Source organism: Pyxicephalus adspersus, chromosome 6 (assembly GCF_032062135.1).
Source record: "Pyxicephalus adspersus chromosome 6, UCB_Pads_2.0, whole genome shotgun sequence".
NCBI classification, from domain to species: Eukaryota; Metazoa; Chordata; class Amphibia; order Anura; family Pyxicephalidae; genus Pyxicephalus; species Pyxicephalus adspersus.
The window spans coordinates 19,275,339-19,301,002 of record NC_092863.1 but is presented as its reverse complement, the minus strand read 5'-3'; the positions used below and the strand labels follow the sequence as shown (position 1 = coordinate 19,301,002).

The 25,664-nt window shown below is 35.1% G+C and overlaps 3 protein-coding genes across 3 annotated transcripts in view; all 3 read right to left on the bottom strand.

Moving 5' to 3' along the window:
• The window catches only part of HOXB4 (homeobox B4), a 24,097-nt gene extending 16,240 nt beyond the window's left edge, over nucleotides 1–7,857 (bottom strand). The window contains exons 1-3 of the mRNA XM_072414863.1: nucleotides 6,714–7,857; nucleotides 5,216–6,260; nucleotides 4,116–4,295 (exon numbers count right to left, since the gene is read on the bottom strand). Of these exons, the coding sequence (XP_072270964.1) occupies nucleotides 5,956–6,260; nucleotides 6,714–7,110 (702 nt within the window). The 5' untranslated portion in view covers nucleotides 7,111–7,857 and the 3' untranslated portion in view covers nucleotides 4,116–4,295; nucleotides 5,216–5,955. The remainder of the gene's footprint in view (nucleotides 1–4,115; nucleotides 4,296–5,215; nucleotides 6,261–6,713) is intronic.
• Nucleotides 7,858–16,146: 8,289 nt separating this feature from the next.
• On the bottom strand, nucleotides 16,147–18,743 carry HOXB5 (homeobox B5). Its single transcript, XM_072413735.1, has 2 exons — nucleotides 18,185–18,743; nucleotides 16,147–17,029 (listed from the first exon to the last, which is right to left on the bottom strand). The coding sequence occupies exons 1-2, from the start codon at nucleotides 18,675–18,677 to the stop codon at nucleotides 16,782–16,784; spliced, it is 741 nt and encodes a 246-aa protein (XP_072269836.1). The 5' UTR covers nucleotides 18,678–18,743; the 3' UTR covers nucleotides 16,147–16,781.
• Nucleotides 18,744–19,509: 766 nt separating this feature from the next.
• Nucleotides 19,510–23,629, bottom strand: HOXB6 (homeobox B6). The gene is made up of 2 exons (XM_072413734.1): nucleotides 22,276–23,629; nucleotides 19,510–20,610 (listed from the first exon to the last, which is right to left on the bottom strand). The coding sequence occupies exons 1-2, from the start codon at nucleotides 22,685–22,687 to the stop codon at nucleotides 20,354–20,356; spliced, it is 669 nt and encodes a 222-aa protein (XP_072269835.1). The 5' UTR covers nucleotides 22,688–23,629; the 3' UTR covers nucleotides 19,510–20,353.
• Nucleotides 23,630–25,664: the final 2,035 nt, after the last annotated feature.

Below are 25,664 nucleotides of genomic sequence, written 5' to 3'. Positions count from 1 at the left end.
TAATAAAAACCTGTATGTTTGAGTTGAGTGCATGTGTTGTGCGTTTATAAAAGTTTGTAGAATTGTAAATGATTAACCAGAAAATGTGATGGTTTTGTTTTGTGATGTAATATACCACACTAGGCAACCCAGCACTAGGCAACCCAGCGTCTTTGTTCTGTTGACTGGCCTTCATAGAACTTATATTCTGCCTTTACACGGTGGACAATAGGGACCATAGTTTAGCTGTGGTGTAAGAATTTAAATAAATTATATATATGTATATATATATATATATATATGTGTGTGTGTGTGAATTTATCCCTGTATGTATTTTATAGGACAATATATATATATATATATATTGTCCTTGCAAAAAAACAATTAGCATTTTTATGTGCAATGAGCAATTGTACATGTAAGACAAATACATAAGAATGTTTCTGTTTGAGCTGTTATACAAGAAATACATGAGCAAAGAGGAAAATGACTGTGATAGTACACTTTCACAATCCATATGTGAGTGTCTGCTACATGCCAAGTATATAAATGGTCCTCTATGGGTTTTCTTATGCACAACACTAATAAAATAAAATCATATACACACTACAATATGGCCGATTTACTAAAAAAAAAAATATCTGAGAATATTTAAATCTACATAATAGTTAGTTTTTATTTTTTCCCATGAACTTGAGGTGATACTTTCAATGATGATGATGATTGAATGAACTTCTTTCTTTAATGAAAACAAATGCAATACACATATCTTCTTTTTTTTTTTTTTGTTATATCTATAATATGTATTTAATATGTATAATATCATCTATTTTACTTTCTGTAATAATTGTTAGTGTTTACAGTTTCTTGTATCTCCAAAATAAATGTATAAGTAAGTAAGCTGCCTTGGTTTCTGGGACTAATGTAAGGGAGTGGGCACGTTACTATATTACCAGCCAATATTGTTCTCTCTCTGCAGCCAATATAAATATTTAATGGCAGTCCTAGAGATTTTCTTATTTTACTGTAATCGGGTTTATAGACTGGATCAGTGATTAAATAACCAATGTCACCTACACAGCTTTACCCCATTCTCAGTGAAATCTATATCGACTAATTTATCCTTCTAATGTTTAATACATATTTCCCCATTAGCTTGTAGGAATTCGTTTGCTGTTGATACTTAAGTTTTAAAACTACCTAAAGAATGTCATTTCTTTTTTGCATTACATTGCATGTAGGTCTACATTCTGCACCCCTATGTATACTATGATCACCATACCCTGCATAGTGTCAGCTATAGAATCCTGCTGTCTTTGTGGTGATAAATGGAATGCTGATTACTTGTATGCACAGCAAATCTCTAGCCAGGTAGTGAAAGACAAAACAGGAAGCATTGTTATATTGTGAAGGTAGCTGACACCTCTACACCTCAGTGGTTATTATTCCTAGCCATGTCGGACTAGTTATGTCTGTGAAATGGCAGAAAAGTGGAAACTTTAATAAAGAACTGCATAGTTGTAGTGCTGTAATGTGAGACCCCAGGCTGGTAATGTTCCTATTATGGCAAATGATCCTGGATAGGGGTGGATGGAAAGCTTAGAAATCTCTCTCCACATTTGAGATTCTCATCAGATGCTGATCCTGAGAAATTATTCCATGTGGACAGCATCATAAACAACACAACTCTCCCACAAACACACAATGGCAGCACAGTGCTGACACCCCTATTGTCATAAATCAAGGTGATTGTAAGGGAATAATCCTAAAAAATCCTGTCTGAATGACTCTGTGGGTATAAACACACATAGCTCGAACTCAGGACGAATGGGAGGAAATGAAGATTGCTATTTGTCACCATTTACGACAATAACATTAATAAGACACAATAAATTTACATGGACATAGACAGACAGAGGGAATCCCCGCTACTTACAATAATCCAGCCCACGGTGTGGCTCTGATCCCACTTGTTTTATGCCAGCCTCTCCTCTGTCTCTGCTCTTTTCTTCTGCTATAGGCTGTTCTTTAAGGACAGTTGGATTTCACGTCAGACACAAGGAGACCATGTCTGCGATTTTCCTGACGAATACATATCTATCCTGCAACCTCTGCATTAATTATTTAATGAATCACGTGACAGGGAAGGGGAGGAGGGGGTCTCACTGCCATACACAGAGGACCACTATGACCTTCCACAAAAACATTGGGGTCTCCTTATATCCTTATAGGAAGAACTGAACAACATTCACCATATACATTCACCTACTTTCCTGTGTCTACACCATTGGCATCTAATATAAAAAGACTTGCACATACTTTATATATATATTTATATATTTTTTATTCAATATAAATATCTATATATGTTTTTATTTTTTTCACATACCATTAAATGACATGAAATTAGATATATTATGTCCTCATACACCAAAATAGTCCAAAATACAACCCCCGCCCCCCTAAAAAAAATCCAGACGTCTGGATGAGTTCTTCAAAGAGTCTTTTGGGGAGTGTAGGGGTGCAGATAAATTGTAAGTTTATGTAATGAGCAGACGAGATTGATTTAGGAATTTAAACAAGCCGGTTTTATTGGGTGTCATAAATCTGTCATTGAGAAGGGTGAAGTAGAGAAATCTCTGAGCCTCAGCCTGGGCTCAGAACAATAGTGAATCTCTTCCTGCTATTCATTTTGACTATCTCTTCTCCACATTCACACTCAAACTGTTTTTATCAGAGCTTTATATGTAGACACGGATATACATTTTGTCTGTAGAAAAGAAATGAGCATATAAAACTTCTAAATAAAGAAGAGTTTGTGGATTTTAAATCCGATGTGCTATTACATTTGCTAAGAGTTTCTAGCTTTAAAAATATACTATTTCTTCAGCTTGAAGGGGTTCATATATATACATATATATAAATATCTATATATTTAAATATATCAATCTATATATATATATATATATATATATATATACATTTAGAGATACAGAAATTCGATCATTGCTCTACCTACACATATTGGTGTATTATAAGAGTTAAGAACAACTTCTCAATAAATTGTGTGAACATCACCATCATATAAAAAAACAAACTCCTATTTTTTTTATTCTATGATTGGGCATTTAAATTTAATTTGCTTCTTATATGATTGGATAATTAAAGTGAATATTCGCACAATTTATTCTCAGATTTTTAGAAAATCATTCCCAGATATGGTGTACAATGTGTCTATTTTGTGAGATATGCATATACCTGAGCCCAAATCTAATATATTATTATAATTGCTATCTAGCTAAACCTTGAAAATAAAGAACAATGCTGTAGGTGGGGAGTATACTCAGGGACAAGTGATAGGCAGCCAATGTATTTTTTTTTCTTTTTGGGGGGTTGGTATGTCAGATATAATTTATTCATATAGAGGGGGTGCAGGGGATGAATATGTACAGTCAGGCTTGCAGCCCCATACATACGCAGCACATTCGCCTACTGAGCAGATATGCAGCTCTGAACTCTTTGGAAATATTTTGTGTTTTTCTTTATGTAGGAGATGTTAAACACAGCTTTGTCCGACCTAGTAGAGGTCATGGGGTTTCCTGGGTCATTCTCTGCTCATTACACTGTCCTGCCCTGCAAATGAACTCTCTGCTCATTCCTTCCTGCATTCCTCACCCAAACACATATTTATTTGACCCAAAATAGGCTCTAATCACCCCAAAACAAACCGGCAGAAGCAATTTTCAAGGAGCAAAAATTCCCTACAGCCTTTTCTAAATGATGTGTAACAGAAATAAAAAGTACAATAAATAATAATATGCTACACTTTGTTACAAGGTGCCAAGAAACAATATCATTTTATATTATCTCAGGAATCCTATACATTGTTATTGAATAATGTATGACAATGTAGTGTTTAAAATAACTATATCCCATGTGCTTTACCAACAAAATAGAAAGAAAGAGAATACATCAATAAATAAACAAGCACACCAGATAAGCAGATTGCTTGGATTTCTACTGATACATTTAAATCACGTTCCAAGAGACTTCAAAGGGAGTTTTTGTTTGAAACACAAATGTGTCAGGGTGTAATAAAGCAATAAAATGTAGTCAGCTTGACATGACTGTGTTACCTTGAGCTATACCGGATCCTGGTCTCAAGGCTTCCAATTTCCAAGCCATGTTTGTAGAACTTTTCCGAAGTCGACAGAAGGGAAAAAATAACTAGATGCTGTAATTCAGACTTTCTCTGGAGGGTCCAACAAACGCTTTCACCTTTTTTTTTCACCCAACATAAGGTCCACTCAGATCTGCTGTTAAATAACAAAGACATGGGGTAAGTATTTTTTTTTGTAAAAGAGTGATTAATGATTTTTCTGCATAATTTTCACATTTTTCTTGGACTGTGTCTACTAATAATGGTTGTGAACTTTACATTCAACAGAAAAGAGCTGTCTATAGCCCATTCTTATCCTGAAAAAGACCATCTTTTATTTCTTTCTCACGAAAAGGAGTAAGTGGGGAGAGGAGCTGCAGATGTAGACTTTAATTCAATAGTAGATGGCTGTGATAGAAGCAGGAATTGTATTTTGTTAGGAGCATTAAATCAGAATTACAGTTGGACATATTTACTACGAAAAAAATGTAAACTATTTCAATATAACACAAACATCTGTTATTTCACCTATGTTTTGTAATTCTCATCCTATTACCCACCTGGATACTATTTATGTGTTACATGAAATGTGTATTTCAACAGAAATACTAAAAGCAACCGTAAAAAGTGCTAAATTAAGGTTAAAAAACCCGTAAAATAAAAATCACATTTAGTTCAGAGTTGAAATTCGGTAAGAAAGAGAAAATGAAAATTAATACAAGGCCGTGTCTCACAAAAGAACCCATTTGTCTTCTTGATTATCTATTTGCTTGTCAGAGTTTGAGCTATTGCAGTGGCCAAGCTCCTTTGTAATATGAAAACACACGAAAAAAAAAACCTGGAAACACTGAGAAACATCTGTGCAAAATAAAAAAAAATTCAACAACTCATTAATACAATAAATGCAGGAGGTTTTACCCTCTTTAACCCATTAATATGGTTTTGCAACTAGCTATAGGGTTTAAAATAAATTTCCATTTTCAGATAAATGTTATTTGTAGATGGATAGTGTGGGTCATGATGTAGCAGTGTAATAATACATTGTAACAAATAATGTAGAAGACAAACACTACTTACAGGTAAGGTAGGTGAGTTGCCAACCACACATAAATACACATCCACGTGAGAAAAAAAATATTTATTTATATATTATTTACAAGAAGCACAACAAAGTCCAGAAATAATTGGTGCTCAGGAGGTCTCCTGCTCTTTGTCTGTAACTTCTATACACGGATATCAGCTGGAGATAATAAAGGTTTCACCCTCACCTCCCATAATTTGTTATTTGTGAGGTTCTGATGATGTTTACAGTCCCCTACAGGGTGCTATGTATTGAGGATGAAATATACCAACAATAATATCTACACAAGAAGGACTCTCACCACCAGTCCAGGCTATTATGATCATCCAGTATTTATATAGCGCTGACATATAACGCAGCGCTGTACAAAGTCCATTATGTCACTAGCTGTCCCTCAGAGGGGCTATGCACCTACAACATGGATTTGTGTGTGTTTGTCAGGACCAACACTGGACATCCTGCTGGAGCACAAAGGCAGAGAAGACAGTTCTGCCAGAACAAGGAGTCTCATTTATTAATGTGAGCGTCGGTTCTGTCAAGCGAGGTTCATCCTTTGTACCGCAGTGTAAACATGACAAATGGGCCAGAGTTTGGCATGATTAAAGATGAAACATAGATCTATCTTCTCCAAATCTGAAATCTATCTACAGGCGAGGAACAAAGCCAAATCTGCCGCTCCCAGTCCAGTCTTTTTTTTACATATAAATAACAAGAATATATAGTCTTAGTGCAAGATTTAGCGGCATGTTGGGGATCCCCTGCCTTGATTCGGGGTTCCCCCAGTCAGCTGGTGGCTTGAAGTTGGGTTAGACCTTATTTTTGTATTTGGAAGCTTATGATCTTTTTTCCATTTCATCCTTCTGTTTTGGAACCAGATCTTGATCTGACGCTCAGACAGGCGCAACGTGTGCGCAATCTCCACTCTGCGCCTGCGAGTCAAATAGCGATTATAGTGAAACTCCTTTTCCAGTTCCAGGACTTGCTGTCTGGTGTATGCTGTGCGGGAGCGCTTGGGTTCTCCTCCAGAATAAGAGGCATTGACTGAAAGAAAATCACACAAGTTCTGTTACTGGAGGAAATCTTTATACTTTATAATCATGAATTAAAAAAAAAAAGCACTGTTGAGTGTTTGCCCTAAAGCTATGACTTATACACAAGCTGATTAAACCATATCCCATATTCCTTCTAGTTGTTACATTAACTTTTTTTTAACAGCACTGTGTTAAAGTGACAGGATGCAGTGAAAGTTTACCCAATCTGCCACTTAAACACAAATTAGAAACAACATAAAAGCCTAATGTAGGAAGGTCCAAAGCACTAAAAAAGGGCTTTGGAGAAATTTGAGGAGGATAGTAAACTCTACTTGAAAGGCAGTTGGCCAAGCAGAGCAATAAAAATTTATGGAGGATGTAATTATACTACCCTGCAAACAGGAGATCGTAAATTTAAAAGGGACACCAAGTGCTTGCATAGTGCAGAGACTGGGGCACTTACCAGTGGAGAGGTGCACTTTCTTCATCCAGGGGTACACTATTGGGTTCTGGCAGGATGACTCTTGGGGCTTGTGCTCTATGGATATTTGGCTGCAGGATGGAGGTGGACTTGGGCTCTGACTTTCATTCTTGTCTTCAGGAAGCAGCCCAATTTGTGGGTGAATCCGAGGAGATAACATAGAAGATTGACGTCCGGAGCCATGGCACGAGGAATAGTGTTGGCTGGTGCAAGCTGGTCGGGGGTAGGTTGCTCCATGCTGGAAGCTGTTTTCTCTCTTCTGGTTGTTATAATACTCTGGAGAGTGGTTGGAAAGGTAATCACTGTGGGAATATTCTTCACACGGCGGGAATTTGGGGTCCACATATTTGGAGCTGATCAAAAACGAACTCATGGTCATTTATTTGTTTGAATTGCACCCAAAAACCATGTACAATTTATTCCTGTAGTCCTAGTCGTTTTCCTGTTTGGTAAAACCCTCCTACTTACTGTCAAGTGAACAAAGTTGGCTTTGCATGTGACAGCTTGATCCAATAGGATCCATCCCCGGATAAGGAAACATGCTCCAAAGCGCAAGAATCACCCAGTAACTCCATAGCCACCCCTCTGAATATAGAGTAGGGTGTATGCAAAGTATCCTATATCAATGTCCTGTCTATGTGAGGACGCCCCTTGACCTGTGATAGATTTTTAATAATGGACTGTAGAGATAATATACCAGCTAAAATCTTTATCAAATAACATTTTCTAATCTAAAAAAAGGCAAAAATCCCAGTGAAAAGGTTGTGTGGTTGCAGCTGAAGCTCTGCTCTCCTTGTGTCTGCAGACAGAAGCTTTGCAGAATGGCAGAGACAAATATGTCTTGTATTGGATCGATAGAAAATTCATCTACTAATTCGGGATACTTGCTTTACTAAATTCCATTTAGTCACATTATTAAATTGCTTATTTAAAGTCAGAGTAAGCAACAGGAAGAACAAATATCAGAAGAAATATTATGCTGAAAAATGTGGCATAGGGTACTTTATGGTAAACCATGTAATAGAGACAGGTGATTATAATACTAAAATCACATTTAACGCGATCAAAGTGAGTAATAAACATAACATAACATCGGAAAATATCTACATTTATTGTTATCATAAAGCAGGCATTGAAAAACGAATTACTGTGTTCCTCTGTAGCGTTTATGTCAACTGCATATCCCCCCAGACACGAATTTGTGACACCACTGTCCTCACACAAATTCGGATCTACAGGGTACATACAGAAGACAGACAAATCTGATATCTTCCTGTCTTCTGCATAGTTTGAGAAAAAAAATCCATATTAGTTCCAAAATAGCAAGAATTATTAGGTCACAGATTTCCAATATAAAGCCATTCACTAATACAATACATTTTTATATCTAAGACTTGTGTTACAAACTGTACATACTTATAAATAATATTTGGCTAACAATTAATCAGGGAGCTATTATGGCACAAATAATGACCACTTGAAATAGTTATATTATCACCATAAATATCTGCCCTGTACTATGTTGTAACACACAAAGCTAATATTCCTACCGGTATTAAAATTTACAAGCATTAAACCTTCACAATGAACATTACTTTCAAAACCATATCATTTCAAATGATCGTTAAGGATTAAACTCTCAACAGGCCATAAATAGCTGGATGAAGTCATTATTCTAAAAGACAAAAATAGAACCAATAAAAAAATATTTAAAAATTGACATAATAGTATCCTCAATTTTATTTCTCACACATCTATGGTACTAATCCGGTGATTTAAATATGTCTGCGGTATAGTCTGTATAAATGACTTCATCAACAGATCGTAATCACACTACAAACATTTAGCAGGCCACTCTGAGTTTATTAAAAGTAAAAAAAAAAAAAATACAAATTACAAAGTTAAGTCACCTATAAAGATTATAGTGAATGTAATTAGCACAGGAACAGAGAAAATAAATAAAATCGCCTTTAAATGAAGTTGTGGATGGTTATATCTTTTTTTCAACAACTAGGGCTAATAAAAGTAACACTAAACTTGTCACTTTAATTGTGGAACAAGGATCAACCATAGCTTGTTATATTCTGAACACTTCAATATCAGAAGTTTAGTCTGATTGTGTGTTGAATATTGCCTAGACCAATAAGGCGAATCTGTGTTAATTTCAATCATCCAATCAGATGCATGCAAATATTCCTTTGCACATACCTGGGTATTTAAAGTAAACTCAACTTCACCAAGGTGAGTTTACCTCTCAAAGTAAACATACTCTGCTTATTTAGTAAATCAAGCCTAGTCCTCCTAAAAATTTATCATTCTGCTAAAAATAGATTTTTATAAAATTTGCAGGGAATTTTTATTATTTTTTGCTTCCATGTGTATTCTGTAGTATGTTTTGTGATAGCTTTTTATAATAAAAGACCACATTTTAAAGTAGGATCTCCCAGGCTCCTACAGTACAGGTTTTTTTCCTCATGGCCCTAATTGTTATTCCAGCAAACAAACAGGGAAAACAATCCTTAATGAAAAAAAACTTTTCCTGTGTGGCCTAGGCTCAGGAATGAATATTATATCACAATTTTTTTAGGCTCATAAAAGCTTTTTATTGTGCAGTTATCTCTTAAGAATATTGCTACCTAGCTGCCCCCCTCCTTCTTCTTCTCCATCCCTCCCTACTGCTCCCCACTCCACCTCTACTCTTAATGTAACCAGTAACATACCTTTACCAGTCTTTCATGTTTCAACCTTGTGCCTTGGCCCATACAGTCATAGAGAATCCCTGTCCATATCTTCGTCCTCCTGCTTCCATATATAATATACATTTTACAGCAGCTTCTTAAAGGGCTCTGCTCCTTCCCTTGGCCAGTGGCAGGCCTTGTGAACATATTTAACGCATGGGTCCCCGTTTTTTGGGGGGGAAATTAATCTCATACTTTTGTCAGTCTTTGTTAAACAGCGAGGCGTGGTGTGTGATTGCCTTTGGCATTTTCATATTAGTTACAAGCTGTGACCTGCGATTCACCCTGTCCTAGCCTCTCCCACTCTGCACATTCAGGAACCATGACTGCTAGGCAATAATAGTACATGTGCTGCTTAGATTTCTACACCAGGGTTCAGAAATAGCTTATTTCGATTTATGAAACATCAAAAAGCAAAATAAAAAGCTGGGAAATGCATTAAAGAATAATACAAATCAAATATAATAAACACTCACACACACACACATATATATATATATACATCATACAAATCGACCATTAAGTTAATAGCTTATAGTTTAAATATATAATATTTGTTCATTGCCCATTACAGGTGTATTATCTAGAGGCATGAAAAGAAGTGAACACAAGAGGTTATGTTTTGCAGACAGTATTTATCATTTTAAAATACAAGCTTTATTTGCAGAGAGTTTATATATTTGTTCAAAGCTGTTTTTTAAATAAGGCTTGTCTGTTATGCTTTGTGAATTGGAAACATCAAAGATTCAGTGTATTACTAGTGTTATACTTAATTTATTTGCTATTATATTACTATTAGTGTTAGTATTAATATAATATTTGTAATAGTATTACATTGTATTGCATAGTTGTATTATTGATACTAATAATATAACTTGTATTATATTATATTTATTATATTATTATTATTTTTATTGTTTTCGTTAAAGATTCTCAAAAACCTACTTTTACACGTAAATACTTTGCATTACTATTTAAATTTCCTTTCTTTTATTTATAGCTTTTCTTTATCATCATTTTCGATATTGTGATAGTCTGTGAGTTTTTTGTAGTATTATACGTAATGAACTATTGTCTGGATATTTCCTGTTATTTTTTTTATATATCCCAGACTAAAATGACACTAGAAATCCGGTCTGTTCTGTGATCCTCGGTGATTTATATATTTTATGTACCTTTACACTTGGCTGTAGGAACATCTATTGTTTATTATGATATGAGCTGAACTGTCCTGGAAATGTGCGAAACTTGACCTGTGTGGCATCTGAAATGTGAAAACTAATGTGACTAATAATAATTATTATATTCGTTATTATTATCATTGCTATTAATATTTATAGAGGGATATGGTTATATGTCAGATTTGCACTGCTCTCAACTACTCTTTAATTTTAATGAAATTTACTAAGTAATTGGTTATATAAAATTACAAATTCTTAATTCCACTCCACTTGAAGCGTCTGCTTAGTGCTGGGTCTGAGACCTCACAATTTTCTTGTTTTAACCATGTTCTAACAACTTTTTAATTATTTATTAATCAGTAGTTCTAATTCTTGTCATTTGATATTCCACTAAAACTTAATACGGTATGTATTACTATAAATAGTATTACAACTACTATTATTATTAATACAAATAATGATGTTTATTAATATATATATTACCAGTATTATGTTTGTGAATATTGGCATACTGCTGTACAATTCTGAAGTTTTAGTTGCCCCTATGACGTGTACATTTCTGTGTTCACGTGCATTTTAATACTGTGTAAACATGATAGCTACTTAACTTGGATCTCTGTCACCATCCCTGTTCAATATCACAACACATAGTACATATAGAATGTAGTCTGGCATACACTGCAATGATATTTCATCATAACTTAAAAAATCCAGTAAGAACATCTGTGCCATGAAACAGCTTAATATGGTTATTTTAGCAATGCCTCTGTATACTCGACTTCATTAAACCACCATGAAGACAATTTTTTTTTTAAAATGTAGCTCTAGTGTTACTGATGGTGTAGCATTATTATACAGTATTTATTATTATTAGCATTAGATAGACCTGCTTTATTAAAATACCAATTAAATAATATCCTGCATTATTTTACTAATTTTAGTACAAAAAGGAATTTTGTATCCTTTGAATTGAGTTTTGGTTTACTTATAAGAAGGAATGCAAAAAAAAAAAAAAAAACTTATAGTAGTGTGTGCACACCTGTACATAACAGCCTAGATCTATAGCAGTGTGTACACACCTGTACATGAGTCTAGAGCTATGGTAATGTGTGTACACCTCTATACAACTGTCTATTCCTTTAGTAGAAAGGTAAACACTAAATTGTTTAGGGCTGTCTGCACAATCCTATAGATTTAGACAGTTAGATTATTTAGCATCATATTAGTAATGGAATATAATAAAATAAGGGTGTGTATAGAAGCATATTTTCTATTTAGTAGTGTAAAAACACCTTTATAAATCTGTCGGGATACAAAGTATGGTGTGTATACCTCTAACAGTGTGGATCTAAAGTGGTGAGTACACACCTCTTTATTTTGGTCTATAAGTATGACATAATGTATTATAATCTATATTACATTCTCTATAAATATTTGTATGTACACACCTCTATAGAACAGTCTATATGTTTGTTAGTGTGTCCACACATCTTTACAACAGTCTGCATATAAAGCAGTGTGTACACACCTCTATAGTACATTCTCTATAATATTTGTGTGTGCACAAATCACTACACCTCTACAGTCTATATGAATATTTGTATGTACACACCTCTATAGAACACTCTATAATAACATTTGTGTGTACACACCTCTATAAAAGTAGTCTATATGTTTGTTAGTGTGTACACACCTCTATAGAACAGTCTTTAGGAATATTTGTGTGTAGACCATTTATAGTAAAGTCTATATTTTAGTTACAACAGTCTCGATATAAAGCAGTACCAATACCAGTATACATGTATGTTACAGTGTACACAGCTCTATATACACAATCTGGATCTATAACTGCTCTGCAGAAGACAATAAATCCATAGCACTCTTTGTACACCTCTCTTTACCAATCTATAGCTATAGCAGAGTGTGCACACTTCTATCTAGCAGTCTGGATCTATAGAATTAGGCATATACTCCTGAGAGTGGCTGCATTACTGCTTCAATACAGCCACGATTCTGGCACAGTGTAAACTTTTGACCCTCCACTTGTTGACCTCATGAACTATAATATGGTGCTAACAAGCCCTGTCAGGCGGCCCTGGGGCTCAGGCAGACAGATTCTGGATCTTGATTTCTCTCTTTGCCTGGATCCTGCTTTCCTGAACGTGATAAATCATTATCATTTTATTATTAAATACAAATACTGAATATATATAAAAGCACATAGATGGTTTTTGTTCATGGCCAGTTTATACCATTAATATTGCCAATGATTTATTATTTATTCAATAATTCCCAGTGATAGATATAGATAGATAGATAGATAGATAGATAGATAGATAGATAGATGGATGGATGGATAGATAGATAGATAGATAGATAGATAGATAGATAGATAGATAGATGGATGGATGGATAGATATGAAATAGATATGGATAGATAGATAGATAGATAGATAGATAGATAGATAGATAGATAGATAGATATGGAATGGATAGATGGATGGATGGATAGATAGATGGATAGATAGATATGAAATAGATATATAGATAGATATGGAATGGATGGATAGATGGAAAGATGGATATGAAATAGATATATAGATAGATAGATAGATAGATAGATAGATAGATAGATAGATAGTTCTTCCATCTCTATATAGGAAGACAAGGCTGTGCTTGGCTATCCTTCCATTGAGCAGTCACAATACATGCAGTGTCTGTGAACTTGGTCTAAAGCGGGCCCTGCTGGTCATTATGGGGTAGCGCAGGTTCTAGATGCACTGCTAACACCAATATCATTGTCAGATAAACTGAGACTTTCTATTTATGCAAGATCAGATTGCAGTAAATATCTCCAATATTAGGCATTAAAAAATACTTAGGAGAATTACACAATGGAGAATAAAATTAATTAATAATACATAGATGGTTTCATAAATATTGTATATATGTATATACATATATATATGCATATAAATATATATGGCACACTGACTGACATAAGCTACAACTGGTAATCAGAATCATATGATTTTCTGAGTGCCCCTTGTGGGTGTGCTTCCTGGCAGAGGAGGTTGAACAGTATTTGGTACTATGCTTTGCACCAGACTGCTGACCTCGCAGTGATCCCTTTTCTCTATGAATAATTGATGGGGTATGTGCACCGCTTCTCCCATTCAGCATGCAAACCCCATTATACTGCTAAAATGGCGATTTAATCGTTTAGAATAGCTTCGTTTTTTTCAACTCATTTGTGCCCCTTTTGCTTTTCATTTGATATTCCTAATTAAATCGTTTACCAGATCTCAATCACCTCACAAGCAAATAAAACAGTGCACACACATTTTCAGTTCACAAACTTTTCTCCAGTTAAGAGGGGGAAAAAGACATTTTGGTAATTATAGAAATGTTAATTTTCCGAGGCAAAGTCATGTAGGAAAGGTGAACTAGGGTTCAGCAACACAACAGGCTGCGAGGTGAAAAGTGCAAAGATCTGATGCAGTGGCAGTGACGCAGTGCGATGTTCTCATGCAGAGGAACTGGCGCAGAATACATCACTGCAGTGCAAATCCTGGGCGAATATTCGTTTTCTTCACTTTTATCTGTTCTAGTCTGATCTACTTATTTAAAGATTTGCAGAGCAAATACAGTCTAATCGTTAACATTTATTTTATCAATAAAGGAACCTGATCGAGCTGCAAATTTTCTGCAAAATATATATATTTATGGGAACTTTGCTGCTATATATATATATATATATATATATATATTGTATATTACATATATTGTATTCTGGTGTATTTTTTATCATTTAGATATTCTTAGACCTTTTTTTAGAGAATTATTCAAACACACTAAACACTATTTTGTAGCCCTGTAAAATATCCCTTTTTGATATTTCAAAGCAGCCATAAAATAACATTAGGGATAAAACAGTGAAACCCTTTCTGTCTGTACAGCCATATCCCTGCTTTCCTGTTTATTCTGCATAACACTTCATCCGCCTTGAGTGCAGCACCTACCACCCAATCCATCCCATCCCACAATCACTTCCTGATACAAGTACATAGGACATTTATACAATTTTCAATGACAATGTATATCTCTATATCTATTTATTTGAAATTTACAAACATTGTTGAAGAAGATTAATTTCTGTCCCAGGTTCTGTGTTCTTTTTTTCACCCTCCAGCCAGCTGTAATTTGACTCTCCAAAAGACCCTTTCAGATTATTCGTCATCTGTAATTCCCTACGAATCCATTTCTCATGACACATAGTGGAGTGAACTTTGAGAACAGGACCCAAAGCCCCCCAACAGATGTTACATATGCCTGCTCTATATATATAAAGTTACAATCTTTTAAGTTATTTCAAACATTAGCTTTACCTTTCTGATCTCTATTCCTGTATGAAATAAAATGATTGTCTTTTGGCACTCAGAAAATAGAAACATCCGTTCAGCTTCACAAGATACTGCAGATATATATTTAAATGGCTATAAAATGTACACCTCCTTATATATGAATACAAACCCTGACAATCCTGTTCACAAAAAGATATAATAGAAATATTATTTTAGTGATGATTCGTTACCGCTTGCAGCACATGAAATAATTATTTTAATTCACAATATAATCTTGCCTAGAATTATTAGTAATTATTTCATTAGCTACTTGTTAGAACAATATATATATATATATACCACCCATAGTAATACATTACTGATAGGGGTGCAAATGTTAATATATTCTTTTTATTTCAAATGAATCTTTGCATTGATGATCAGTTAATTTCTATGATTACAATGAGACTATATAAAGCTGAGTGAGTTCTAATAATAAGGTGACACTTTGTAAAGGTGTAGATGAGATAAGGATATAGAAAAAACTTACTTTTGCTGTCCTCTGCAGACAACTGGAAGGCTGCACTGTCTGACATTCCCTGTAGCTGCTCATCTGCTGGAGTACTCACTGGCTGCGTCCCTCACAAGCCAGTTAAACTGTCACTTAACATTGTGGAGAATGTGAAATATATTGTACATTGTCAACTCCCTAAAACCATAAACCTAAGTTTATGGAGCTCACGTGACTTTTGAGAGCCAGTGAGGGGTATCTGTCTGAGGTCTGGGCCATTTTTACGATCTAACTTCTAGATAAAACCGTACCCATTTGACATGTAAATGTCATACCTACTTTGGGTGTAGTTTGCCTCTGCTAAAATATCTATGGGGACTGGGATGTTAGTCTGCCCTGTAAGTCCTCCAGAAGGCCTAGCACAGTGCACAATTTGTGGTAAGTGTTTAACTTTGTTTTCTGTCTCTGTAGTCCTCGCCTGTATTTTTTTTGTTTAGAATGTGAATCTATTTTATAGGTGTTTAGGAAGTTGTTAAAACTTTTTACTTTTTTTTTTTTATAACCCTTTCAAGAATTGATAAAAAAAAAACTTTATACTCCAATTTTTAGCATGTTGCACAATTGTAAAAAAAAGGGAGTCAGTTTTCACAATCAGAGGAAACTTTTTTTATTTTATTATTATTATCATTGTTAATACAAGTACAAAATAACGGATTGGCAAAACCTCAGGCAGCCAGACAATACAGGTACCTCCAATAGACAAAACATGTCAATCACTCCCCCAAACACTTATTGATGACACAAGAATGAGTCTAACCTTGCAGTATGAGAACAATTAGCAAAAATTGGGAGCATAACCACAAACCTGACACTGAAATAACACAAATCAAGACGGGGAGTTTTTATTTTTAGTGCATCCATAGCCCACATGTCCTGATATAGGAGAAACAGATAATCACATTTCCAATTAAAAAAAACAAATCCTGTAAACTGTTCAACAATTGTTTTCATTATCATCAGTTATAAATAAGTTAGAACATTTAAGAGCTCAGATAAACATGCTATGTAGTCCATAAAAAGCAGCAGTATTTTACAGTCACAAACATAGAGGACTTCACAGCGACTGAACACAGCTAAAAAATGATGAGATGGGGTGTAATCCTGGGCAAGAACCAGCAATGCTTCCTTCTACTCCACATGCCAAGAGGTGCCCCACATCAAGTGCCACATAAGGTGTCCCAGTTTGGGAGCTATGAGTCCTGGGCATGGTGCCCTTCTTAGGGTTGGAAGGCACTGCCAGCTGTGGCCAAGCTCATACTCTTCAGTTTATTATCTTTTTTCCATTTCATCCTTCGATTCTGGAACCAGATCTTGATCTGGCGTTCGGACAAACACAAGGCATGTGCTATCTCAATCCTTCTCCTGCGGGTCAGGTACCGATTGAAATGGAATTCTTTCTCCAGCTCCAGCGTCTGGTACCGGGTGTAGGCTGTCCTGGCCCGCTTGCCATCAGGACCTGTCATATCTGCATGGTGAGGATAGCCATTGGAAGCCATTAATATTACATTTATATTTCACTATATCACCTATACTGTAATTATTAATAATTACAGTATATTTCACTATATCACCTTTGTGACAGTAAGTCTATGTTAGTAATAGGGAACATATATAAAACGCTTTTATGTATCACTCTGCCTATTAAAAGCCTGTCTTTCCCCTTACCCCTTCCCTTAAAATTGATCTGCACACTATATCCTTATGCTAATAATCCTAATATCCTAATATTCCTTATATCCTAACAATCCTAATATTCCTTATATCCTAACAATCCTAATATTCTTATATCCTAACAATCCTAATATTCCTATATCCTAACAATCCTAATATTCTCATATCCTAATAATTCTAATACTCCTAATATCCTAATATTTCTTATATCCTAATAATTCTAATACTCCCAGTATCCTAATAATACTAATATCCCTTATATCCTAACAACCCTAATATCCTAACAATCCTAATATTCATTATATGCTAATAATCCTAATATCCCAACAAACCTAATATTAATAATATCCTAACAATCCTAATACTCCTAATATCCTAATAATCTTAATATTCCTTATATCCCAATAATTCTAATGATCCTAATATCCTAACAAACCGAATACTCCTAATATCCTAATAATTCTAATATCCTAACAAACCTAATAGCCTAAAAATCCCAATATCCTAACAATCCTAATATCTTAACAATTTTAATATTCTAACATGCTAATAATCCTAACAATCCTAATATCCTAATAATTCTATTAATCCTAATACCCTAATAATCCTACACCTGGATACACAAGCTCAGTCCCTGAACTGCCCTTCACCCCCATCTACTTGTCCCACATGACTGCTCACCCCTAAATAGAGCTTCCCTTTCCCCTACAACTGTTATTCCATGGAACCAACATGCTCCATCAAGCCTTGAAAATATAATCATCACCCACTTTTATCTACTCAATGATTTTATGTATACAGTCAGAGTACATTAAACACATTTTTTTTATTATTATTTAGTTTTATTTCAGCACATTGTCTGAATCCCTGTGTTCTATGGGGGGAAACATAAAGACTGAGCTTCCTCATCTCGCCCCCTGTGAAATTGGAAAGTAAAAAGCGGAGGTACCGTGACTGATGTGCAGTTTCCTCATCCAGGGGAATATCTGTGGGGTCTGTCCGTCTGTGCTGGCTGCTCCTGGGGGGCTGCTCTCGGGCTGTGCCCTGGACGTGCTGCTTTCTTCTGGCTCTGAGGATGCACTGGTCTCCTCCACCTCTGTGAAGTGGCTGCTCCTGGAGGTAGCCGGGTCGGGGGCGACCTGCTCGCTCTTTGCCCCGTGGTTCTCTGGGGAGGAGAGGGGGCAGCTGGAGGAGGCTCTGAACCTGTTTTCTGGGTTCGGGAAGCTCCCTGAGCTGTCCCCATAGTGGCTGCTAGAAGAGGCTCCCCGGCTGACGCTCAGGTCCATGCCATTGTAGTTGTACCCATAGGAGGTGGAATGCATGCTGCCTGTCTCCCTGTAAGATCCGTTCACATTGCTGCTGCCAGAGCCATAATTTAACACATGGTAGTCGGGGCTATTAGGATAGCGCCCTGAGAACGAGTTCACAAAGTAGGAACTCATTTGGGTGATTTTGGAGGCTTGATTTGTGGATCACCCGGTGCCTGACGATTTATGATGTATTAATGAATTATAGCAATGCACTGTACTTCGTTTTTGCTATGTATGCGGCCAAATATGGGGGTGTGGGTGCGTTTGGAAATCACGTGCTTTTGTTGACCAGTCGTAAATTCTCAGTGATGACCTCAAGAGGTAATTCATGCTCTATGGTTACAAATAATGACGATCTAAGAATCGTTAGGCCCAAGTCAATGCAAAGCTTCCAAAAAAAAAACCGGCATGCCGGGCTCTGCCTGTGCAGACCGCGCCACCTAGCGGAAATTCAGCTCATTGCAGCTGGGTACACACCCTGAAAAGAGCCCATTACGTACCCTTCGTTCTTTATAGTTAGTGATATTTAAAAAAAATACTTTGCTATAATATAGTATTAACTGAACGTTAAGAAAACAAAAATCCGATATTCTACCCATGATCTTAAATATTATATCGGCATTGGAAACAAAACAAAAAAAAAATTAGATTCATAAATCGCTCTTCTTCAAAGAATAAAGCATTATTGACCTTTACACCGGTAATAAATATTCTAAACGTAAAGATATTTCTGATTGTGCGATTAAATAGGTACATAGATGATCTACCTGGCTGTATAGATGAAGAGTTGAGCTCAGTTTTTCATTAAGATTAATGATTGATAAGATGACTTTAATAGGAATGTTGGGCGATTTGTTAATATGATCATCTGAAAATTATTGGCAACTAAAATTACATATAACCTAAAGCCAATTGCTGCTATACAATCGTTGTTTTAATATATAAAAAAAAACACAGAAGCATATTACACATTTGTTCTTTATAGAAACGCAATCTTTTATTCCCAGCAGACATCTGATATGTTAATCCATAATGCTAAATATACAGAGAAAATAACCACAAGTATTCATTGTCAACAACATTTAATAAAATATCCCAGACAAGCTGCATGTTTAGAGCAGGAGAGAATTAGATTAGGGGCTGTTCAGACTCTGAGCTGATACAGTTATATTCTGACTTCTATTACTGTACCTCTCATTTTAGTATGGGGAAAGTGCAGGAACAAAGGCAGTGTTTAATGAGAACGGATGTTTGGTCAGTCTGAATTCCCATGGGTTCTGTGCTACAAAAAACAGGCATAAAACTAGTTGTGCTTCTACTACAATGACAGCTTTGGACATGTCAGATGCATATTTTCTTGCGAGGGATATTTGCTCTCCCATTCACTATTATTAGCTAGAACTGTCATGTCCTGTCCCTAGGCCCATCCCTATACAAACTACAAATATACAGATTAAAAAAAAACACACAAACACAGTGAAAAATAACAAAACAACTTAATAAAAATAGAACATTTCACAATCAGGTTCTAGGTAGTATTTTTCAGTAGACATGGAATTACAATAGACAAAACAATATGCAATCGTGCATTGTGGCACAATATATATATATATATATATATCATATAATATCAATATATATATATATATATATATATATATTGTATTCCAGTAATGTAGGCCAACGATAGGTAGTAATAATATTACAGATAATCTGTCACTATCTTTTGTTCTTTACTAGTCCTGTGTGCAACAATAATTTATTCAAGGTACAAGGATTGTGGTGCATGTCATAGTGCTGTCTGTATATTACTCTGCGCTTTTCTCTTCTTCTCCAGCACTGGGTAGGGAAGAGTTGAGTAATTTGCTTTCTTTTTTCCATTTCATTCTTCTATTCTGGAACCAGATCTTGATCTGTCGCTCAGTCAGACACAAGGAATGGGCTATCTCGATCCTGCGCCTCCTAGTCAGGTAGCGATTGAAGTGAAATTCTTTTTCCAGTTCTAGAGTCTGGTACCTGGTGTAGGTCTGTCGTCCTCGTCTTCCACTGGGCCCAAAAACTGAACCTGCACAAAGGGACATTTATTAGGAACACAGACCTTTCCTTGGCCCACACTTCCTGCTGTTTACTAAAGGAATCTTGTATGGCAGTGTGACAGCTCACAAGGACTGAGATCTAGGAGTTGTGTGTATACTTTAATTATTTTATGTTCCAATATATTGGCTAAGGATGGGCTAATTAAAAAAAGAATCAATAAGGAATATATATATTTATATATATATGTATGTATGTACATAAAGGGAGGGTGAGATGGAAGAGATAGAAAAAAGAATACAATGTTATATATATATATATATATATAACATTGTATTCTTTTTTGGAAGGTGAGAAAATGAAAGAGAAAAAAAGAATAAAATGTTATATAAATATAAAAATGGAAAGTGAGAAAATGAAAGGGAAAAAAAAAGAATAAAATGTTATATATATATATGTATATATATATATATATATATATACAGAAATAGAGAAACAGACCTAATATTGCTATTATTGGTATGCAGTACTTATATAGCGCACATACATAAATGTATATATATTTATATACATATATATTCTAAAATTGCAAATAAACATAAATAAATAGGTAGAGAACAAAAGAGAGGCTACACACATTACATACACACACACACATAGTATATATATATATATATATATATATATACTGAAATATGTATATCAGATGTTTTGAGGCTATTATAATATAACATTAATAAATGAAGCCTGTAGTGATGGTATGTATAGTGATAGTGATGATATACATGGGAGAATGTATTATTATGGCATTTTGTGGTGTTGTCCATTTTTAATATACAAAGACATGCTAGTAAAACAAACTAAATACATGTAAGTGCACATAGTTACTATTCTAGGTATCATAGTCAGGGCATTGTCAGTTTGTGTAAAGCAATATTTGTGTTCTGTAGGTTTTCTTCTGATTGCTTCAAGCGGTTACAATAATAGATTTGATCATTTAAGTGATAATGAAATATATTGATCGTCACAAGCTGCGTATTAATGGATTCAGCACTTTATATCCTGACTAATGGGTATGTAGGTCCAGCCTTGAGAGGAAAAAACAAACAGGCATACAGTGAGCAAATGTGGGGACCCCTCAGTCTTGGTCTAAGTGGGGGAAATGCTTTTAAACTGATAGGTCACTTCTAGTCTAAATTATCTCTGGGGGCTGCTTAATTAGAATAAACTTTCCTTGTAGTTATCAGGCATCTCTTTAAATGTGTGTACAGTGTGCTGGTTAGTATATTAATGTGGAAGTAAAAAGAGATGATATATGAAGAAAGAGAGAGAGAGAGAGGGAGGGAGAAGGAGTGAGAGAAGAGCTAGAAGAAGCATGCAAGCTTAAAAAGTGGGATCTGGAGAGAGAGAGGGGGAGTGATAGAGGTGCTAAAATAAAAAGGAGTGTGAAAGTGAAAGGGATAATAAAAAGTATGACAAAACTAAAGTTAGCCTTGAAAGAAAAAGTATGTCTTGGACATAATGGTAGCAATGTTTTGATTTAACCTAATCCCAGTGAAATAAAAAAGAGTTGGATGTGGGGAAGAGTTTCAGATTCTCTATGGCATAGTATCAAACAAACATGGACATTTGGCTGCTGTCTGTGATTTATGTAAACATGAGAAGAAGTAGTATGAGAGAAGTGAAAGGAACTTACTGTTACAGGAGTTCATCCTCTGCATCCAGGGATAGACTGGTGTAGAGCATTTTGCGTCATCTTGGTCTTCATAGAGCAGTTTGCTGTGCGCACAGTCTGGTTTGCGTTGCTCATGGTTGTACTGAGCCTGGTCATCCAAGGAGGACATAGCACAGGAAGCTTCCTTGTCCCTATAAAATCCAGCTGCGCCATAGTCACAAGCCCCTGTCCGGCTGTATGCTCCATTAGCCTGCTGATAATAAGAAGAGGAAGCATATCCCTTTTCTTGGACTCCTGAGGGCCCATAGCCAGCAGAATAGTGTCTTAAAGGATCCGCATAGCCTGAGGAGTATAACGGGATCTGTCCTAGGAAGGGTTCCTGCCCACCAGGCAGAGTTACCGGGAAAGTGGAGTTGACAAAATAGGAACTCATTGGGAGGAGGCTGTAGTCTTTCCTGGCTTTATGATTTGTTGTGTTTTATAGTCCAAGTGCTTTAGCTATTAGTAGTTTATCGGAGATTGGGTTTTAGCTGAAGGGGGATGGCCGGGTGCCAGTGAGGGACAGAAGGAAATCGAGGCATATGATCACATACTGACCAATAGCGAGCGGCTGAGATTGCGAAATAGCACCCTAGAGGGGCTTCTATTGCACCAGGGACCCTCTGATCAAAGCACCATCCTCTATACACAATTACAGCCAATAGTCCTCACTAAACGCACAGAAACTATTTATTTACTCAGATAAATAAATGATTCTAGCACAACCTGCATTCCTTTAATAATAAAAAAAATATCTCTGCTCAGAATAGGGACAAGCACATGAAGGGCTAATTGAACCAGTTTCCCTTGATGACTTACTGCTGAGAAATATATATATATATTTATATATATGAGATTCAAAAACGCTGCAGAAGTGTTGGAGAAAAATCTAGAGGAAGCTCATCCACCCCTCCAGCAAGCGATCATATCGGATCCGGTCCTCTACAAACAAAGCCTGCTGATCGGTGCTCACACACAATCAGAGCGCTATTTATATTTTGGGGCTACAAGACGCTAAACACTGATAGATGAAAGGCTGGATTATAGGTTTATTGACTGCAATAGTAAAAATGTAAAGAAAGGGACTGATGCTTGCCTTATGCCTCTATATATATTCAGGGAATAGAAAAGGGGGTCCTGGGAAATAATGGGAAATGCTCAAATATTTCTATTTTGTCAGCACAAGTGAAAAAGTTTATGATAAATGCTGTCACTGGGAGCGAAAATGATAGGAGATAATGTGCTTGGATGTTTATAGACATATCATATGATCAAACACACAATAGGTGTATATTTGTATGTAGGTGTATGAGAGATTAGTAGTTTGTAGTGAAGACTGTATTTTGTGTGGTGTGTGTATATATATATATGGCACATATGTATATGTGTAAGAATATATATGTATATATATATATATATATACATATTTTTTATTATTTATATATAGCTATTATGTATATTATGTTTATATATATATATATATATATATATATGTCATTAAAATAACCGATTGTAAAAAAAAACTATTTGTATTTTTCATTTATTTATTTAGGCATTTTTCCCTTTTTTATTCTTTCAGGTGTATATCCGTTGTTTTCCATGAGCACCACGGCTGTATTTCGTTGGATTAATTACAATCATAAGCATATTTCAAAGAGAACCCTCGGCCCCATTCTCTCCCAGCTTGTATTCTATATCCCAAGGAAGCGACTGGTGAATAATCGGAATATCGAATTAATCGGCTAAATGGAATCGGTGGAAACATATGCAATGTCGAGGTTTTATATTTATTAAGTGGAAAAAATGCAAGCTAAAAATAATGTTTTTTTTTTTGTCAGCTGAAATGTTTATTCTTGAACTATTTATTGTACACAGATTTGTCCTGGGAAGTATAGAGGGCAGTGGTGTATTAAGATCTGATGTATAAAAATCTCTTTTTACTTACATTGTGTCCATAGGAAAACGTTTTATGTAGCAGATGCTGCTACATTTTATAATGTAATTTTATATGAAAAGTTATTTAGCAATAAATTCACGTTTATGACGAAAATAAATGTCATTTATAGTTAAGATTGCTCCCTGATACAGGGAAAAGATCAGCATATTATACAAACAAGACCAAATGTCCTCTGAACTTTATAAATATCGAAACAGACCAGTCAGCAATAAAGCAGAAAAAACAAAAACAAGCAGATTTCCCCTTTTTACAACCAACACTGTGATCTGTACCACAGTCAGGAATTGTTCATATCCCTATTGGATTCTTTAGAAGTAAACGAAGTGAGTTCACAGTGGGGGTTCTCACTTTGGAAACTTATTGCTGCCATAAAATGACTTTTGGAAAGCTTTGTATTTTTACTGCAGAGAAAACTCACAGAAAACAGACCCGAAATGAGCAGCGTCTGTTCTTGATTATAGGCTTAGATAATCTACAAACCACAAAAATACACTGATCCCTTTACAAGCAGCCAGGCCTGGACTGCTATGGGAATTTTGATGTGGTCCTTCCAATTTAATTGTTACAACATAACAATTATAACATAATGATATCACCTAATAATACCAATAGTGATACTTATAGTATTAATAATCATAACAAAAATAATAATTATAATAATAACAACAGCAATATTTCTTCTCTGTAGCTATGTGTGCAGTGTTAGGAGCTGTGTAATATAATGATGATAATGACATCCAAAAATTGCAATACTAACAATAACAGTAATTGTATAATTATTATCATGTTCATAATTTTTTATCATTGATAATAATAATTGCATTTATTTTATTTTATTTAAACAGTAAGACTGCACACAACTAAGCCGAAAAATTAATATAATAATTAGCAATACAATAGTGGACAAAAGCAGAATATAATATATATTAGAAAAACTGTTACAGTCATCAGCCATAACAATTATTTGTAATCAATTTCTACAAATGAAAGGCCTAAAACAAGTAATCCTTAGTACCCAAAATATTACAGTAAAATCTTTTTTACCAACAAAAGTTCACTGCGGCTAAAGCCCACACTTGAGGTCGTTGCAGCATTTGGACAGCAGGTGGCAGCAGATCATACGTTATGACCCAATTCTACAACACTAAAGCCTTTCAGCACAACCTCTCACGCTCCCCTAGTAGCAATGCAGGGAAACAAGTCTGTGTGCTCGGAATACTAATCAATAACCCAATTTACTAGAAATGAAGACATTGGCCATACAGAATATATCTATATATATATATATATGTCAAATTAAGTATATATAACAAATAAGACATAAATGTATACATATAGTTTTGAGTGACTAAAAATTACATAAACAGAGGCAACATATATATATATATATATACATGTGTAATATATATATATA

What these genes read in the sequence shown, in the direction of transcription:
- HOXB5 (XM_072413735.1), bottom strand. Translation starts at nt 18,677, where the DNA reads ATGAGTTCCTACTTTGTGAACTCGTTCTCAGGGCGCTATCCTAATAGC. An exon ending in GAAACTGCACATCAGTCACG is followed by an intron (nt 17,030 to 18,184) that starts GTACCTCCGCTT and finishes CTCACCATGCAG; the next exon opens with ATATGACAGGTCCTGATGGC.
- HOXB6 (XM_072413734.1), bottom strand. Translation starts at nt 22,687, where the DNA reads ATGAGTTCCTATTTTGTCAACTCCACTTTCCCGGTAACTCTGCCTGGT. An exon ending in GAGGATGAACTCCTGTAACA is followed by an intron (nt 20,611 to 22,275) that starts GTAAGTTCCTTT and finishes CCCTTTGTGCAG; the next exon opens with GTTCAGTTTTTGGGCCCAGT.